This window comes from Betta splendens, chromosome 9, assembly GCF_900634795.4.
Source record: "Betta splendens chromosome 9, fBetSpl5.4, whole genome shotgun sequence".
NCBI classification, from domain to species: domain Eukaryota; kingdom Metazoa; phylum Chordata; class Actinopteri; order Anabantiformes; family Osphronemidae; genus Betta; species Betta splendens.
Genome location: NC_040889.2, coordinates 1,288,540 through 1,309,642, shown reverse-complemented (window position 1 = coordinate 1,309,642; position 21,103 = coordinate 1,288,540). Strand labels below are relative to the sequence as shown.

The following is a 21,103-nucleotide window of genomic DNA, read 5'->3' as shown; positions in this document are numbered from 1 at the left end:
ATTCTGAGATTTAAATAAATATATTTGTTTTTCTTTTATCTGCATATACGGTATAGCTGAAAATAAAATGTCTTTTGTGACATTCATTATTATGTCCAAAGACAAGATAGCAGAGAAAAAAAAACAACAACAAAGAAACAAAAAGGTTCTGAGGTAAAAGAAACCAAGGCACCAAGCACAAAAACAGCAAGGGGTGGACAAAAAATGCAAAGAAGTGAATGTACTGATTGGGAGGTTTTCTGCTCTATGATGCTTGTTACATAGGAGCACCGCGGGGAGGTATTGAACAGACACCCCTTGTATGCCGGGGGCCTCAGAAACACCAGGCTTCCCTGAGGAGCCAAGAAAGCCACAGAAGATGTACAGTACCAACTACGAGGTGCACGTGGTCTAATGGAGGTTCAGGCATGCGGACCGAACCTGCACATGCGGCCTGATGAACAGCTATGAAGATGATAAAGGTTTATCTTTTTTTTAACGTCAGCATACAGCACCATGATGTATGCTGATTCTGAAAAGAAGTCATTTTGGATTGTGGATTGTGGTTTTGAAGAACGGTTCAGCATCAGCTTTCTTTTCTGCTGATGTGGCTACTACACTACCACAGTTAATCATGCCTTTCTTTTCTTACCTCCTGAATGGACTTTCCTTTTCAAAGAGCCGAATAGCAACTCTTTAATTCAGGTGTGCCCTTGAACGCACCGCTCGTCTCTGGGAGGCCGTGCCCCCTTGCAGCTGCTTTGCCACATGCCGCACCATATTAAAACTATGATTAAAGCTGCAATAAATGGCTGGAACGGAGGCCCACCAGCTGCCTGCTGACACCAAAGCATGTGCACATACTGGAAAAACATGGAAACACAAAGCAGCACAAGGTCACTGAACTTCAGGTAAAATCCCCAGGACATGCGACGCCCGGTAGGCCTGACTGTCCCTGTCCCACGTTAGAGCTGTAACCCGAGCTCAGAACGGGGAAAGTCCACCTGCCTCGGCTCAAACAGTAAACATGGATTAGTGCTGTAAGAAATCAGGAGACCTGAGTTTGTCTGTCAGTCTTGAAACGAAAAGCGGGGCTGTAATTACAGACGACAAGATAATGAAAACTGCTCGGACTTTCCCTCAGCCAGCAAAGTTTCCTGCTTCTAGCTTCAGGGAGCGGAGAGGGACGGGTTCGAGGCTTGGAAGCTTAAAAGGAGCCTTTACTTATCACTCCTGGGCAAACGCCCTGTTTGTTTGTAAAACCTGGCTGTGGAGCGTTCAGATTGTTGCCTTCAAACGGCGCCAACAACATTTCGAAGCTACACTACCCAGAAATCACATCCTGTAATCTCAGCCAGAACAGAAAACATCAGGTTGCTGATGTATTGTGATTGTTCCTCAGCCCAGGTTCGCAACTTTTTATCTTTCCAGGCAGTAGCTCTGAAACTCTCCTATTCCAAACTGGATCATTTACAGCATTAGTGAGTCACTGTATGGTAGAAATGTAAGTGAGGAGGCGTATAAGAGAGGACGGGATTAATGAATGAGTCATGGTTATTACAGTAGCTATTAATGTGCCACATTTCTTCAAATGACTGCATAAATATTAAATAAAGTTGTGTTGTCTTCTCTGATCAGCAGCTCAGGCCTTAAAGAAAGTGGTTTCCTCAACCCGTGTGCAGCAGGACATTTGCCTGAGGGGCGGTGCCCAAAAATGAGGGCCAACTGGAAGATCGGCCCAAACCGGCCAATCAGAACGGAGCAGGGTGGGAACCGGTGGTGTCATAATGATTGACGTGCAGTAGCACGTCAACAAGCCGTTTTTTGCCCCAAGGCAAAAAGACCTGTTAAAATAGCATTCGTCGCACTTGTTTAACCTAAATTCTAGCTTGTGTCGAAGGAGCCCTAGAATAAAAGCATAATCCTGAACTTTCTTTCACTTTATGTATGAAATATAAGAATGATGTGTTTCAAGATGGTAAGATTTTCCCCCTTGATTGCGACGAAGCCAAACATCTTGTTTATCCACATCCTCTGTGGCCCCTGCCTCGTCTCCACGCAGTTTATCTTGTCAGCAAGCAAACACAACACTCATGTGGCCTAAACCCCTCGTTGTCTGTCTGCTTTCACCACCTTTCTTCAGCCGCGCTCACAGCAGACAGCCTCCAGAGACACCGAGAGAGAACAAAGCCTTCTCCTCTGAATCCCTTTGTCTTTACACCCACAGTGACTTATCCAGCTTCCCACACACACACACGCACAAACACGCACACACAAACACGCACATACAAACACGCACACACGCACGCAGGGACTTATCCAGCTCCCACACACACACACACACACACACACACACACACACACACACACACACACACACACACACACACACACTTAAAGCCATGCCCACAGTGCCTGGCTGCTCTCTGGTCTGATGGGTTCTGCAGCAGAGCAACACTCAGACAGCTGCTTCGGTGCCTTTGCTGCGGGTTAAAGGTGGGATGGTTCTTTCCAGCCTGTGCCAGCCTCTACCGTTGTGTTCCCGCGTAATCCAATTCCACAGAAGGTATAGGAGAGTGTGAAGGCGCACACATACACACTTATTATGTGGAAGGACTGTGGGGTCATCTGCAGCTAGACAGGAATCCAGTGGCACAAACAGATGCAGGTTTTCCTGTCTGTGCTCAGTACTTTGTCTTTCATTAACAACATGACTAATATTCAAAGTATGACTATTATTATATTTCCTCTTAGTTTCCAGTGCTGAGGATCTAATTTGCTTTTATAACACAGGATCCACCAACAGGCCCAATCATGACACTGCCATTATCATGTGGCACAGATAAGGGATCAGGATCCTGGGCTGTATGTTGAACAGATCCACAACAACAAAACACACACCTGCAAAGACACTATTAGTCCTCCTGTTGGACTAGAGCCATTCCTCACGGTGGGATTATGTACACCCCCCCCCTCCCACACACACACAAACACACACACACATTACATTATATGTTGTATAAGACTTTATGTTTCATATTCATGAAATCTACACAAGCTTTTTGTGTGTGCATTGCTGAACAGGAAGTGAATCCTTTACCTGTCTGGCAGCTGCCGACTCGCTGAGGAACACAAAACTGTCCCTCAGTGAGAGGCCCTTTTTTTCTAAATTCTAATGCACAACGTCATTAGCTTCGCTTCACCCACTAAAATATGGCAAAAATGTTCCAGCTCGGAACAGTTACAAGTCAAGCAGCTTCTCAGACACACACGCTCTTTTTTGACCACTCACCCCAGGCTCCCTGTAAAAGCTTACTTTAGCTTCAGGAAAACACCCCCTTTTCACACAGAAGCGCACAGATGGGTCTTCACCTGAGGAAGCATGCGTGGAAAAACCTCTAGCTGCAGCGAGGCTCCGTTCACCTGGTCTAAGCTTAGCTGCACAGAAACCCATTCAAACGCACACCCAGAACGAAAAAGTGTGAGATAAAAGTGAGGAGAGGAGAATATGAGACAATAAATGACAGAAGGATCCAGTCTGCTTCACAGTGCTGAAAAATACCAACTGCACCTGAACTCCTCATGGATATTTAACCACCACTGTAGCTGTTCCAGTACTGTACAACCCCCCCCCCCCCGTTCATTGTAAAGTGACCAATAAAGCAGAGAGGCTGTTAAAAGCGAAACCAGATTTGAATTACACACAGGCAACTGTGGAGCCGCACTGGGTGTTTGATTCTCAAATGAGTGAAATGAACTAAATGCTCAATGACTAAGGCACAACAGCAGCGCTACAGCGTGCGGGACACACAACAGCTGATGGTCCCGCTCTGTCCTTGAAAGCGACAAACATCTGTCCCTGGTGTTTTGTTCCCATTCCTCACACTCAAGATGCCTTCGCTGCCTTGAGGTGTGTGACGCTCCCGAGCGTCAAGCAGTGGGTTTTATGCAAATGCAGAGCTGCCTCAACGCACAGCACATGAAAGGGTTGCAACAGGAAGCATGATAAGAATGGGAGATGCACAGGAATCAGTGAAGCTTGCTGGGTCATGAGGAGGATCAGCTGACGGCGCTCACCTGCGTGGGGTCGTACAGCTCCCGCAGCGCGTTGCGAGACCCCTTCCTGCAGCAACCGTCCACAAACGGATTCCTTCGCATGACTGAAAAACAAGAACGCAGTTCAATGAGACACGCTTCATGCTGTGGAAGCAAGAGGTTGAGCTGCTGATGAGCCGATCCACAGCTCCACAGCATTGACTGACAGGAAACGCTTTAGCATTCGTGCGCTGATAGATATTGTAATAAAGGATGCAAATTCATGTTGATGGGGGTTTCTCTCCTCAGGGAAACCAGTCCCTTTTCCCAGCTACCGCAGATAAAAGCTCGGAGCTCAGACGAGTCCCTCCGTCACCGCGATACTTTGTAGTGATTGATGCCGGAGTGAAATCTAATGCTCCGTGTTTAGCTGTGGACCTCTCCCCGGGGATTCATTTGGGAGGCATCGCTTTAAATGACTGACTGCTGCAGTGGAGGAGGCACAGGATAAATAACGAGAGCGAGCGGTGACTACGCGCCAAGGGCGACGCTCCAGTTCAGCGCTTGTTTGGCTGCATCTGTGCTCTTTACACAAGGCGACGCCATGCCGTGGAGGCAGCACTGCTGCCCCCACTGCCCCCCACCTGACCCACTGCCTCCCACTGCCTCCCACTGCCCACACTGCCCCCCACCTGACCCACTGCCCCCCACTGCCTCCCACTACCTCCCACTGCCTCCCACTGCCCACACTACCCACACTGCCCACACTGCCCACACTGCCCACACTGCCCCCCACGGTCCACACTGCCCTCACTGCCCCCAATGGCCCCCACTGCCCCCACTGCCCCCCACGGCCCCCCACTGCCCACACTGCCCACACTGCCCACACTGCCTCCCACAGCCCCCCACCTGACCCACTGCCCCCCACTGCCTCCCACTACCTCCCACTGCCTCCCACTGCCCACACTGCCCACACTGCCCACACTGCCCACACTGCCCCCCACGGTCCACACTGCCCTCACTGCCCCCAACGGCCCCCACTGCCCCCACTGCCCCCCACGGCCCCCCACTGCCCACACTGCCCACACTGCCCACACTGCCTCCCACAGCCCCCCACCTGACCCACTGCCCCCCACTGCCTCCCACTACCTCCCACTGCCTCCCACTGCCCACACTACCCACACTGCCCACACTGCCCACACTGCCCACACTGCCCCCCACGGTCCACACTGCCCTCACTGCCCCCAACGGCCCCCACTGCCCCCACTGCCCCCCACGGCCCCCCACTGCCCACACTGCCCACACTGCCCACACTGCCTCCCACAGCCCCCCACCTGACCCACTGCCCCCCACTGCCTCCCTACCTCCCACTGCCTCCCACTGCCCACTACCCACACTGCCCACACTGCCCACACTGCCCCCCCACTCCCCCCCCCTCCACTGCCCTCACTGCCCCCAACGGCCCCCACTGCCCCCACTGCCCCCCCGGCCCCCCACTGCCCACACTGCCCACACTGCCTCCCACAGCCCCCCACCTGACCCACTGCCTCCCACTGCCTCCCACTGCCTCCCACCTGACCCACTGCCCCCCAATGCCCACACTGCCCACACTGCCTGCCCACACTGCCTCCCACCTGAACCACTGCCTCCCACTGCCTCCCACTGCCCACACTGCCCACACTGTCTCCCACTGCCTCCCACCTGACCCACTGCCTCCCACTGCCTCCCACTGCCCACACTGCCCCCCACGGCCCCCACTGCTCCCACTGCCCCCCACTGCCCCCCCTGCCCCCCACCCACCCTTCCCCGCTGCCTCCCACGCCCCACTGCCCCCTTCCCCCCCCACCTGACCCACTGCCCCCCACTGCCCACACTGCCTCCCACTGCCTCCCACTGCCTCCTACTGCCTCCCACTGCCCACACTGCCCACACTGCCTCCCACCTGAACCACTGCCTCCCACTGCCTCCCACTGCCAACACTGCCTCCCACCTGACCCACTGCCCACCCTGCCTTCCACTAACCCCACTGCCCTGCACTGCCCTGCACTGCCCCCCACTGCCTCCCACCTGACCCACTGCCTCCCACTGCCTCCCACTGCCCACACTGCCTCCCACTGCCCTGCACTGCCCCCCACTGCCTCCCACCTGACCCACTGCCCCCCACTGCCTCCCACTGCCCACACTGCCTCCCACTGCCTCCCACTGCCCACCCTGCCTTCCACTAACCCCACTGCCCTGCACTGCCCTGCACTGCCCCCCACTGCCTCCCACCTGACCCACTGCCTCCCACTGCCTCCCACTTCCCACACTGCCTCCCCCTGCCTTCCACTGCCCCACTTCACTTACCCCCCCCCTGTTGCCTGCCCCGCCTCCCACTACCCACCCCCACTTGCCACTCCTCCACTGCCCCCCACTGCCTCCCACCTGACCCACTGCCCCACATTGCCTCCCACCTGACCCACTGCCCGTCACTGCCCCCCACTGCCCCCCACTGCCCGTCACTGCCCCCCACTGCCTCCCACCTGACCCACTGCCCCCCACTGCCCCCCACTGCCTCCACTGCCCCCCACTGCCTCCCACCTGACCCACTGCCCCCCACTGCCTCCCACTGCCCACACTGCCCCCCACTGAGGTGCTCAAGGACGGAACGGGCTTCACTGGAAAAGAAACGGAAGGCCCAGAAGGAAAACCGGGAATAATGTGTCACCTACCTCCTGTTTATTAGTGATTGTCATTAGTGTTTATAATGACAGTAACTAATTATGCATATTCACAGCTCATTTATATTATGCCACATTGCAAATGACAAATACTGCTTTTTTACCTAATGCTGTTGTTGTAACTTTTTGAATTATAAATAAATATTCATTTTGATGACTAGATTAACACAGTTTTAAAACAGCTGTATTAGTATTTTTGTTCAGCTTGGAAAATAAAACTGAAAAGACCTAAGGGTCAGAATATGAGATACACGAGGAAGGAAGCCTGTAAAAGAACAGCTTTTTTTCCTGGTCTAAAATTAAGACACAGGATGCAAGATTTTTTCAGTCCTACTACTGTTACAGATTCTACCAAACGGCCGACAGAGGCGTTTCCTAAAGGCCGCGGGGCGACTCAGAGCCCCACACTAGGGAATAATATGACACAATGGACCTGTTCAACACAGCCAGTACAGAATGACAGACCAAAAACCCTGGCTGGGAATATCTAAAACACTGGACCGCTCAAAAAAGCACAGCAGAAGAAATAATGTAATAAAGACAGAGACAATGACGACAAACTGGCACCACATTCCTAACACAAAGGTACGTACTTAAAGCCACGCAGGAAATACGCCTCGTAACAGACTAAAGACATTGAAACACTGCATGGAAATGAGCTGGAGAAATACACAGTACAAAGAAATTATACAACAACCAAGTAACAGCATGAAACACTGCAGACAAACAAACCTGTAACATGTTACAGAGCAACACAAGCGTAAACTATAAGTAGAATCCCTGCCTAGCAGGCACGCAACCGACCTTCAACCGACCTTCAATGTTAAAATATGGTTGAAATAATGTCAGTTATTGTTGTGACGTTGATGCAACATTGAAACAACATTGAATGCGGATGGCTGTAAAAAGGTTAACAAAATACTTTTAAAGTAACGTTGAAATAATGTCAGTTATTGTTGTGAAACTGATGTAACATTGAAATGTTTGATCAACTTTGAATCAACGTTGCCCCATCAACGTTGATTCACCTTTCAAAATCAACACATAATCCAATGGTCATTCAACCCTAATATGACGTTGTTGATGTTGATTCATCTATGATTCAACGTTGAAATGCCTGCTGGGTGAGGTCGAGAGTGGAAAAGTCAAATAATGAGGGAAACAGGTGTAATGACAAGAAACGAAGACAAAGACAAAGAACAACAACGCCAACGGCAAAAACAACAACAATGACAATGACAACGATGATGACGACGACGACGACGACAACAACAACAATGACAATGACAACAACAAACACAGGCAACAATACAACAAGCAGAGTTACTTTGACTAAAAGCAAAAGCAAAAAAAAACACAAACTACAACAGCAAAAAACAACAAACAGGCAACAATGAAACAAGCAGTTGCTACGACTAAAAGTATAGGCAATACAGACAGAGCCAGCATAAACACATGACACGGTCTATTCAACTACAGAGCAGATATGAAATGAAGGCAGTACAACCACAATCAAAACCAACAACAACAACAATAAAACAAGCACAGTCACTGTGACCCAGAACAGACACAGTACGAAAACAGGCATTCAAAGCCAATAGATAGGTTTTTGTGTTGTTGTGTTGTTGCATTTATGTGCTAGTAAGAAATGCCCATTAGCTAACAAGGCCAATAATGTCTGCAATCACAGCTGCACATCTGCAAATCACCATGTGTGGCAGCAAGGCCTCGGTTGCCTCTGAGCGCATCAGCAGGTCATTCCAGCCGAGCCGTGTTCTAACGGTCTGTGAGCTCATGTCAGAAGAAGATCAAAGCAGAAGCGGAGCCACACGTCTCAGCACGCTGTTGATTTTTATTTTTTTAAAACCTTTATAAAAATTTCAGTGTGGCCTGTGCTGAGGCGCTGACCACAGACCCGTTCACTAACTCATTGGCCTCATTGGGCCCAGAGTGGATGAGGTGACAGAGCCCAGGGAGCCGGCTGAGTGCTTGTTAGTGTAATCAGCCCCAACAGACAGGTGTGACCTTCAAATGCAGGAGACTGTACAGGAGCAACTCTATGGAACGCTCACTGCTGTACATGCACAATTAACCACACGCACATGCATGTACGCACACTCACACACTGACACACACACACACACACACACACACACGCATGCACGCAAACAGACACACACACACACACACACACACATGCATGCACGCACACTCACACGCACACAAACACTGACACATACGCACGCACACACACACACACACACACACACACACACACACACACATACGCACGCACGCACGCACACACATACATACGTACGCACGCACGCACACACACGCACACACACACACACGCACACACACACACACGCACACACACACACACACACACACAAACACGCACACACATGCGCACGCACACGCACACAAACACTGACACATACACTGACACATACGCACACACACATGCATGCACGCACACGCACACGCACACGCACACGCACACACACAAACACACACACACACACACACACACACACACACACACACACACACACACACACACACACACACACACACACACACACAGTAAGTATACAGCTCCAGCAGTGGCGCATGATTGATAACCTCATTTCTGCACTCGGCCGTTAATAATGCAGTTCAGCACTCTGTCCAACTGTGGACAATGTAAATAGGCAATTACTGTTTTCTCAGAGGATGAGAGCTCTCAAGCAGTTATACAATTATATATTTGCTTTTTAAGCTTTCTCACAACGTGCGCACACACACACACACACACACACACACACACACACACACACACACACACACACACACACACACACACACACACACACACACTCACGCACTTGGCTCCAGGCAGACTGCATCAGCAAAGCAGCAGTGACTGCTGATTACTGTGGACACTGGCTTGAGGTGAAGCTGGAGGTAATGAGGATTCGGTCCCAGCACCCGGCGAGTGTGACTGCGCCGCGTGGCACCGACAGGTCACACGGCCGCGCTGATATTTACTGGATCGCACCAGAGAGCCCGCTGCTAATGATGATAAATGCCAGAGTAGATTAGGCTGAACGCGGGTCGGTGCTGAGCGGTGAACACCGACAGATTCAATCCTTCCTATGCTTCCATTAACGGCCAATCCATTTAGAGTCCGGGCCCAGACTGGTTCCCTATTAGATTGGTTGTAGGCCATAAATGGGCCACCGTTACTGCAACAGTAACTAATTTGCGAACCCATGAAATAACACTCCTGTGAGTACTGTAGAACCTCATTTACATACTGTTACCACTAACAGCATTACCAAGTGAGCCAGGCATCTCATAAAGAACCAGCATCCAATGAACTAAAGCTGAATCTTTTCAGCCAGTTCTGAATGTGGGGGTGTTAACATACAGCAGGTTGCTGCTGTTGTAGATCCTTTCTCTCTATTGTTCGGTTGAAGCAAATACTGCAGCCGCCACCCGGACCTTGGTCCTGCTACTGTAGGCGTTGGGTCTGAATTCTTACATTGGGGAGTAATGGACGTCACGGATCCAGTGTCATTATCATATCATACGCTTTGACATCTGACTCTGCACATATGCAAAATACTGTAGATGCACAAACACTTATGTGGTTATTGGCTGAAGTGTTACAGTATGTACAGTACATGAACACGTACATTTTGAATGCTACAGATGCAGGACCACCCGTGAAACATGAGGGGTGAAATTTATCAGCAGTGTCATTTCACATTCACCTAAAATGACTGGAGCCAGAAAAAATGCAACCAGACGGGTAAAGACGAGCAGCGGCCACCGATGTGACGCGCTGACGGAGGTTTTCAGGTGCCGCTGCCCAAGACTGGAAGGTCTCTGGTGGAACCCAGGCAGGGGTGAGCGTTCAAACCCACAACCTTGACCTCAACCTGGCTTGCGTAGCATTGAACTGGTCCACAACATGTCACTCTTCTGTTTTTAAATTGGAAATTTCTAAATATCAAAATATCAATTTGCCAACTTTCTCCTGTTTCCAAGCTCCTCCAATACAAACCCTGAAGGCAAAACGCTGACATTCCTACAGTACATCTAAATATTGATGGTTAGTGCTTGAAAGTGGCGAAATGCTGGGGAACCGTAAAACTTCACACACCTAAGGTGTTTCTTGAAGCACAGACCCTCTAAAAACCACCAGGGAAGGTCAAACATCCCATAAACACCAGTTCAATGGCTGTCAAAGGAAAATGGACAGAAAAAATTAGAGCACTCACCAAAGCTTTGTCTGCCAACATCATTAATCACAGCAACTCAAGAACGCAACTCTGAAAGGCAGCTGTCACTGCAGTGGTCACTATTGTCGTTTAGGGCCTGGTGTCGCACCCGCTCCCTCACAAGCTCAGGGAGGAGCAGCAGTCATGCTTAATCTGCAACCATCTACCAGCAGCAAGATTATGATCCACTGGAGGCGGATTTGTTTCCTGCTAATCGTGCTGGAGAGGCTGGACGTGCACTTGGGACGGTGACAGCCTTGTGCTCCAGCCAAGACACACACACACACACACACACACACACACACACACACACACACACACACACACACACACACACACACACACACACACACACACACACACACACACACACACTGGGATTTTAATAAATGGCACACGCAGAGCACAGAAGATGCAGGTGATTAGCAGAGCTGGCAAAACTTCATTAAAGGAAATGCAATAAGAAAAAGAGAAGTGATTTCTGAGTGTGTGTGTGTGTTTGTAAAAGCAATCAAGTCATCATTGACAATGCCATGATGGTTGTGGTGTGTGTGTGTGTGTGTGTGTGTGTGTGTGTGTGTGTGTGTGTGTGTGTGTGTGTGTGTGTGTGTGTGTGTGTGTGTGTGTGTGTGTGTGTGTGTGTGTATGTGTGGGTAAAGTGCCCGGTCTAATCTTCTTAATAATGATTACTGACATTAAGATAATGCACAAGCAATTCCAGCTTCGTCAGTCCTCACCTCAGGCTCACACACAGAGTCACAAGGTCAGCGTCACATATTACTTTCACATAACGCCTTTTACATTCATCTCAACATCATCCTCGGTCTGCTTGTCAGCCTGTGCGATTTGACAAGCTTGGACAAAAAGGTAAGATTTGAAAGCAGGCAACAACGTGCTCCTCTCTGTAAAGTCGTGCACCACCTGCTCTCCACAACAAAGTGCAAATATCCATGTTAGGAATGTACAAAACACAATAGCCTAGAAGATGTAACACAGTCCCATATTATGATCGTTATGATGATGATAGAAGCATCACTTCATGTACAGTATGAGATGGTTGCCTTTTAAAATCCATGCCCACAGCGATGCATGGCTAAATCTACATCATTTTATAATTACAGATAGACAGACTAGCTGCAGCTAATTCTCTCCTCTAAGTGCTGTATTTACTGACATATTTCAAGTTTTATAATCTCTCAGAAAACCCATTAAAACACTGAGTTTGGGACAAGGGAGCTGGAAGTGCTTCATGCTTCCTGGTTAGAGGACATCAAGTCTCAATCAACTTAGGTTCCATTACATTACAGATTTCAGAATGATGTCAAATGCACTTTTACAATTTAAAACAACAGGCTGGAGCTAGATGGGGTTCTACCTCTCTGAGCCTGTGTGATGATGGGAGAGAAGCCCAGTGCGAATGCAGAAGCAGCTCAGAGAATGATGGCACCTGACAGCTCCTTAAACGTCTACATCATGGCAGAGCAGCGAGAGTTTGGGGCCTGTTTTAACACACAGAGGCGCCCGAGCGTGAAACTCAGCAGCAGATGCGACGGCTCAAGTGGAGGAAGCGGAGCCATAGGGTTTCCATTCATTTAACATGAGGCACTACAGGCATTAACCCTGTGCAGACACACCATGATAGCACTATGCTAACAGGTGAAGTGGTGGATGATCTCCATGCTACAGCACCTGTCAATGTGTGAGACATTAGGCAGCGAGTGAATGTTCAAGTCGTGGCTCGCAGTCAGGCTCAGAAGTACCAAAAATGGAAAATCATAAGGATTCAACAGTCAACAGGACATACAATCAATATATAGTTTTAATAAATAATAAGAGGAACAAAATAAAGGTCCAACAAATAATTTTTTCAATACAAACAAAGTATTGAAATAAAACCAAATGGACAAACACTGCACGGCAGGAAAATAGGCTTTAAACACGTAACACAGACGACCTGATACCAAACAGAAACAATGAGTTTGTTTGTATGTAATGGAAAAATGAGCTCGCCAGCAAACAGGAAGTGATGTAATTGGCAAAGGTGCATGAACGGGAAAAAAGAACACCCCCAATAGCGTCTGACGGCCGAATGTCAGACTCTATGCATCGTTTTTAAGGTGCAACCTCTGTTAAAATCAATATCTCCTAGTTACAGCTAATATCAACTACATATCACACAGATTCTCTCCACTGCTGCTTAAAGACTCTCTAATAATTTGCAGGTGATCAGTGTTATTATTAAGCTCCACTTATGACATTGTAGAAGCTCAGAGGTCTGGCAGTGTGTTGATTGACAGCCGGCTGTCTGCTGGTGTCTCCACTTTGTGAACCTGAGTCAGACAGTTCGACTATGGCTGTGGTTAATGGGTTTCACTAACAAGACTCTTGAATACGCTTGTCACAAAATATTTTAAATCTTCACCTTCACCTGTACTGTAGGTACATATTTGATATATTTTTTTTATTATTATTTATAATTATAAATACAAATTAGGAGACTTATCTTAATTTAAATTGCAAAAATGAGACATTGATGTCAGTGGGATGCAGCTTCACTCTCGTATGCATGGATAACAATAAATAGTAAATAATCCATCATCTTCCTTAGACCTACGGACACTTTTCACAGTGGCACTGTGGAAAACATGCTGCTGCTGAATAATACAGCACCTGCAAGGTTTGCTGCCTAAAAGAAGCACCTGAAGCAACAAACGCAACAAAGGTAAGGATGGATGAGGCATTTATGTGTTGTAGGGTATTGTTCAATTTACAGACCCTGCAGGGGACCAGCTGCATAAGTCGCTGGCAGAGAAACACTCCCAGAGCTGATGACTCATCAGCATCAATTAGTAGTTATGTCATTTAAAAAACTAGTAACCACAAATATGAAGAATTTCTGTGCTATCACACTTCTCTAATGACAGATCTCAAAACTCTTTCATACTAGTATGCATGACCTACTGTAACTCTTACCTTACCTCTTCTGGATTTCCTTGTTGTCAGAGTCATCATGAGTCACAACTGCCTTCTCGCAGCCTGACTCAACATTCCACCAACTTAAAAAAGAGACAGGAGTTTATTCCCATCCTGCGTCATGATGGGAACAGGAAAAACAGAGGGTAATTTTAGTCTTTGTGGTTTGTTCCTAAACCCAAGATTGCACATGTGAGGTGGACAGGCCAGCATGTAAGCTATTAGTAGAGTACATGACTCAGAAATAAGAGAAACATAATGGGTGATAATAGAGACCGTTTGTGTCAAAGACTCAATCATTTATTTATGTAGTTGATCATTTTTAAGATCTTTTAAACCAGATATTAGACAAATGCACGTGTGTATATACTGTATGTACATTTAAATCTTCAATAGTAAAGGACATAAATTTCTGACTTTTTGTAAAAGTACTACAAAATGACCTTCATCAAGTGGAGTCCTGGGACCCCATGGACCAAACGGAGCGCAAGGTTTGACGGATCAGAGGAAGTCAACACGCACACACACACGCACTATAATCTCACTGAAAGAAAATGGAGCAGTGGTGGAAAGCGTTGGAGCGTGAGCCAACTCAGTCTGAAGGTGGGTTAAGTGTGAAGAGACAGACCCAGTCACATGAGAGGGCACTGAAGCAGACGAGACGCTGCGGAAACCACGAGACCCTGGACGCGAACGCCGCAGGAGGCAGAACGGGAGGACCAACCAGAGGGTTTAACGTGAACTCAGTGAACCTCCCTCCAGGCGCCCGTTGTCCATTCCTAAATCTCACAGCCTTAAACTGAAACGTAACCATTAAACAAACTCTACACCACACTGCCTCCTCCCAAACATCAGTGCAAAACAACTGGCCACTGGTCCTCTGCACTTGCACTGCAGGATCTTATGCATAAAACATTGAAAGCTGAAGAAAAACACTCTCTGATGAGAGGTTGTGAGTAATTCATGAAGAATATTAGCTGTGAGGTTCCTTCAAGGAAATAAAGATACTGGGAACACTGGGCGGTCTGGGAGAATCTGTTCAAAGGGCAGCGCTGACATGAAAAACGAAGAATGTGAATGACTTTATTAATGGTTAAGGAATCATTTATTGTCGGCTTAAAAAGTCAGACATTTGTATATGAGTGAAATGAAATCTTGAAGTCAAGCAGAAAGTAATTTCTGTCAGACGTTGCTTTGATTGGTCTGAATCTCGGGCTTGGACGATGAAGTGTGCATTAAATATTTACAAGGTCATTAGGAACAACTTAGAGAAAGAATAAGTGGGTGAATGGGGAAGGGATCAAACTGTTTAATGCTGATCACATTTAATGGTGTACAAAGTACTAGTAAAGTAAAAGCAGCAATACCTCAGTGTAGAAACACTTTCTTGCATTTACATTTAAATTTAAAATCATCCATAAAAGTCACAAAAGTAATGGCTCAAATGTTCGATTTCACAACGTGAATTAATTAAGATTTCACTCTATTTTATTTTTGTGAAAACCTTCCTTTTTCGCTCTGGTGCTGTGGATAGAAGGACGATCACTGAAGCGATAAGGTTTAAACCACAGAGCCCACAGAACCTTCTGACCAACGTGAAGGCATTGAACCGTACTTTGTGAGATCCCGACTGAGGTGCTATGTCTGAAATTTAAGATATGAAAGATCACTTTGAATGCTGACATCCCATAAACATGCTTTTCTGCCCTACACGTCCTAAAAAGAGACGTTTTGAAATCCCGCCTTATGAACAGTTATCGTCAGAGCTGAAATCCTCCTCGTATGACGTTTTCCTGAATGGAATTTGCAAACGAGGCCGAACCGGCAGCTTCGGCTGACGACTTCTGAGGAAGCGCCTTTCATTAGCTGTCATATCTCATTAGGGCACACCTCCACGCGGACAGATAGCATTTGTCAGCGTGACGTGAGCTGTGCTCAGAGTCTGCGCTGATTAATGAATCTAATATAAGGGACAAACTTAAACAGTTAATGTCAACTTACAGCATCATCTGCTCATTTATCTATTCAACTAGTACACATAGTTTGTGGTTTTATTGATGTTATGATGCACAGGTTCTGCACAGGTCCACGTTTGAAACGCACACCCACGCTGAAACCCACAAACCTCGTCAAGCATAATTCTACAATATGTTTATTGCCAAGGTCAATGCTGGAGTTTCAGTGCACTATAGTAGATATATCTCCTTTCTTACAGCTTCAACTTAAAAAGGTTAGAAATTGACTCACCTTCAAATATCATTCGAAAAGGTGGTGAAAATTTCAATAAATAAATACTTTATTAACGCTAGTTGTGTTTTTCCCCATCAGCATTAAAAGAACATCATTTCCTGAGGTTTGTAAGGCTGGAGGCAGAAGCCTGAGGAAGCCATATAAACAAAGCTGCTGTGCACTCGTATTCAACTCGTCACCTCCAGGGGACTTAAAAGAACTGTAATCACAGAAAGGGTGCACCCCTAAAAGATCAGCAACTCACAGTCAGAGGCCAAAGGCGAGTCGGCGACGGCAGCTTCATCGGACCTGGAGCAGAGGGAGAGGAAGTGGACGTGAGGGGATTCTCAAAGAGGTGAGGACTGAACAGAAGGAGCGACTGCAGCGCTGCCTATGGCAATGAGCACCCAGAAGAAGAACGAGGCCACAGCTGCTGAAGGCAAAGGATGCATCCACACAAACAAGAGCTGCTGCAGGTCTTCAGGCCAAACCCGTCTGCAAGTGTGAGGCAGAATGTGCAGTAGGACTGAAGGCTGGGAGCTGCCTCCTTCTTTGGCTGATAACATCCTACATTTCCCACAACGCCTTTTGCAAACTTTCTGAAACCTGGTCTAATAGAGGGAATAAAACCCCGCAGCACATGATATGATGATGAAAAAGCAGGCTGAAGGCAGAGAAATCCAAACTCAAGTGTGTTGAAAGCTGCTTTTAAATAAATTAGCACGGCTGCATGAACAATAGTGCTTACAGTATCTGTGACCAGTGATCCAGGGACTGTTCTTTTCATGGGGAACTGACAGAACTGTACCTTCAGCCGACAGAGGAGCACTTGATCCAAAGCAGGTTGGCAAAAAGGAGGAAATGCATGAGTGCGGGAGGATTTTTCAAACATCTTTTGCTCAGTAATTGTACAGTTATAGTGCTGTTGTATTGATGCTGTCATCTCAGTTCACATAGAAGACCTTCTGCCACATAAACCCACTTGCAGGTACGGTAGAGGTGAAATATTAATGAACAGGATCTTTTCTGTTTGGTCAAAAATGTGACAACCTTTGTTCACTTTTAACACTAGAACTACTGGGTTTTCTAAATATACCCATTCCCACTAGAAGGTGGTCAAATGATCTGCTCGGCTAGCTGAGACCCTGAATCATCTGTGAACAGCTGCCTTTGTTAGGTAAAGAGGGCCATCACTGACGCACTCTAGGTGGTGGGTTGCGTGGGCTTGCTGACCCTGCTCCTGTCTGCAAGGCTGCACAGTTCCTATGAGTCTAAGAGTGACATCCACTGTTACAATGTTCAACCACTATGTGCTTGGATTTACAACGTGAAAGGACGAGTGTCATTGTTGCGGTCTCACCGAAGGAAGCAATAAGATATCATCATCAATAATACAATAAGACAGTTTTAGATCCTTCTCAAATGTGGCGAAGCTTTGTTTATTTACAAAAAAAAACTAGTTCAAATATTGTTTGCACTGTAACGTCATCAAAAATTACAGAAAAGATGACAGTACACTCATCAAGTTTTAACAAATGTGCAATAAAAAATATAAACAGAAAACGCTTGAAAACGTTTTTTTATATTCCGTTTATTTTGTTATTACTGCTTTCACCTGTAACACATAAAGTCATTGTAGAGCTACAACCATGTTCCTACAAAGTTAACCAGATGTTTATTTCGTTATTCCCTCTTTCATGTCCGTCTGTTGAATGAAAGTGGGCGTGGCCAACCACGTAACAGAGCAGGGACACTGGGGGATGGGAAACGCTCATCAACACGCAGGACAAAGATCTGCGTTTCTCTGCTGCTACAGCCTCGGCTGTGTTGGGTTGTTAGTGTCCCTTTCACCTCTACCACATGAAATGTGTTCCTACGAAGTTGATCAGCTGCTTTCAGAATCAGAATCGTTTTTATTCACCGGGTTTATTTTTATTTACAAAATATAAACAGAAAATGCTTGAAACGTTTCCGCGTCCCACCTCACAGAGAGCGTCGGTGATGGCCCTCTTTACGTAACAAAAGCGGCTCTTGGCAGGGTGCCAGCTGGAGCGTGGCGGACAAGTGATCACCCAGCCGTAGTTAGGGGTATATGTAAAGGTGTACGTCCCTTAGTAGTTCTAGTGTTAAAGTGCTGCAATGTAAACCTCTATATATTAATAAATAATATATCATTAAGCTTGTGTCATATTCTGCTCTACCAAGCAGCGGATGGTGGATTTATGAATATCGATACCTGTTATTGTTTCATACTGTACATGCTCCTCTACGTCTGGGGTCCATTTGTTTTTTGGCTGAACGCGGTCGAGTCGTCCCGTCTCCGTCTGGTTGTGTTTCGAGAGATTACTTCAAGTGCTGTAACGCGTCCAGGACAAACGAGGCACTCTCAAACGCAAGCACCTGTGCAGACGCATTCAACTTCCAGCAATTTGGCACGCGGAATCCGATTTTTTGCCAACATTTAAGCGTTAGCCAGTTCACTGGCAAAGGATGAATCGAAGCAGAATAAAGAGTTCCCACCCAGAAATTTCCTCTTATTGAAGACCATGGAAACCACGTTCAGGATGCTCAAACTGAGCTGACACACTGCTGCCTCCTCCACTGGAGAGAGTAATTGGAGGGCGGAAGCAGAGACAATGGATTTGTTGTGTTGTGTTGCTACATTTGAAGCCATCCTCAGTGTCCAAACTTTAAGGTGAGCTAAAACTTTGAACTCAAACATTCTCCAGATCAGAAAATACAGGATGGTGCTGAAGCCTGTCTCGGGTAATAGTTTTTCTTTTTCTTGCTGCTCAGTCAGTCCCTGCTGTGCCCAGGAGTCCTGCTGAAGAGCAGCTGCTGCCTCGCACCCCAGGATACAATCACACACTTTCTTTCTTCTGCATGTGTTTCAGTCATCCAGACTTTCAGTCATATTCTAACCAATGACTCACAAACAAACGTCTAAGATAGCTCAACCATCACAGAGAACATTTCTAGTGGACTAAAATGCACAAGTTCTTACACTTTTGGGAAGTCTTGAAGGTTGCGTCTGGGTCAAATTTCTTTTTGAGGAAGAAACGTTAGAGCTGGATCCTCACCAGGGTTTGATCAATTGTTCCTTGGCCTGAAGCCTAAACATTTCCCCTCCAAGGATGCACAAAATCAATTCATCAGTTTAGCAAACATCCTGCTGACAAACAAACTATGAAAAAGAAGCAGGAATTAATTAAGTCATAAAAGATTAATGCACGTGTCAGTTGCTAAAATTAGAGCCCTTAATGTCTGTACTTATGAAGGCAGTTTGAGTCAAAGGGTAATAAAGTCGATCAAAGGTCAGCACTAGAAGGCACGCAGACAAAACACAATGTCTAATCAGCGCATTTTTATTTGTAAATTTTAACACTTGCTACAGCATCAAACTGAGCTGTGACCTTTGAACTGTTAATGTATCTTAATGTGGACAATTAGACACACTGGTTACAAGACACAGACAACAGCTCCATCAGGCTGATAAGTCTTATACTGTACAGTAATAACCTCTATGCTCCCTTCACCTGATCTTGTCTTGCACAGATCATCCATGCTACTATACTGTACAGCTTGGACAAGACAGGCTGGTGCGCTAAGGGTGACCGGGTTCAGGTCTAAAGTGTCTGCCACAGCTGCAGTTGTTTAATCCCTGACCTTTGACCTTTCTCTGGGGAGAGTTTTTTTCATGATGGCTTTTAAAAGGTGAGTGTCTGTTTGATACAGCACTAAATATGCCCAACACTTGAATCATCTGTCAGACCTTTAATATGCCGTAAAAGGCTCATTTGGGCCTAATAAAAATTTATATTAACAGTAATAGTCGAAAAGCTCAGTTTGAATCCGACTTAATAATTGCAATGCTGTAATTAAACCATTTATCACTTTTAAACAGGAGCGATAACAGATCAGGCTGAACATCTGCACAAGTCTCCAAATGTCCAGTCTGGTCACACTTCAGATGTAAACCAGTCAAAGTCCATTAGGTTTCAATCTCCCACATTAATTACATCATAAGAAATGGTCGATTACGTTAATGAAATTTTCACGGTTTCAGGTTTTGAACAGAAGCAGGTCCACCGCAGTCAACGACATACTCTACAACATAGGTTTTAATAATATTTACAAATTTGAACAACCACTGTAGCAAAGAAGTTTAAATAATTACCAATGGCTGCAAGTATACAGCAATATTGCAGATTAAAAAAAAAAGCAGATTCATGAGTACTGTTCTTCTGTCACCAGAATACATTAATGTTACACAACTTGGGTTTCTCACGTCTCTGATATTCTTACTGGTGAAAAATACTGTAGAAAATAAATAGAACCCAGTGGGTGTGTGGGAGGTAGAAAATGTACATTAGAAGTGCTAGAGCCCAGTAAATGTAATAAAAAAGGCTAAACATGGCAAAAATCAGGATTTTAATGAAGTGTTTTGTTTGCGTGACTTCATGAACTATGAAGCTCAAATACTGGTGGAGCACAAGGCCAACACAAGGCACAAGCACCTAGTTTTCAGTTTGCGTAAAAGTGCTCTTTGTGGTTGGCCCATGAGGCTGACGTCAGCGCGGCGTTAGCTCGCTGTTGACACAACGCCTTTATCCACACCACATGATACAACGAGTCTTTCAACAGGACAGAAGGAAGGAGGAAGAGGACGGGGAGGAAGGTGGAACAGTCAGCAGTGAGAGAGAAAAGAGATAATGACATGACTGAGGACCTCCTGACAAAGCAAGTGTGTGTGTGTGTGTGTGTGTGTGTGTGTGTGTGTGTGTGTGTGTGTGTGTGTGTGTGTGTGTGTGTGTGTGTTTGTGAGTTACTGTACAAGGCCGTGAAGCTGTCAGAAGCCAGTGTCTCTCCAATGTCAGCCATTCAGGTGAAGGCTGA

The 21,103-nt window shown here is 46.6% G+C and overlaps 1 protein-coding gene across 2 annotated transcripts in view; it reads right to left on the bottom strand.

Moving 5' to 3' along the window:
* chst11 (carbohydrate (chondroitin 4) sulfotransferase 11) overlaps window positions 1-21,103 on the bottom strand; it is a 46,398-nt gene that overhangs the window by 8,454 nt on the left and 16,841 nt on the right. For both annotated transcript variants that reach the window (XM_029162032.2, XM_029162033.2), the window contains exon 2: window positions 4,057-4,139. In XM_029162032.2, the coding sequence (XP_029017865.1) occupies window positions 4,057-4,139 (83 nt within the window). The remainder of the gene's footprint in view (window positions 1-4,056; window positions 4,140-21,103) is intronic.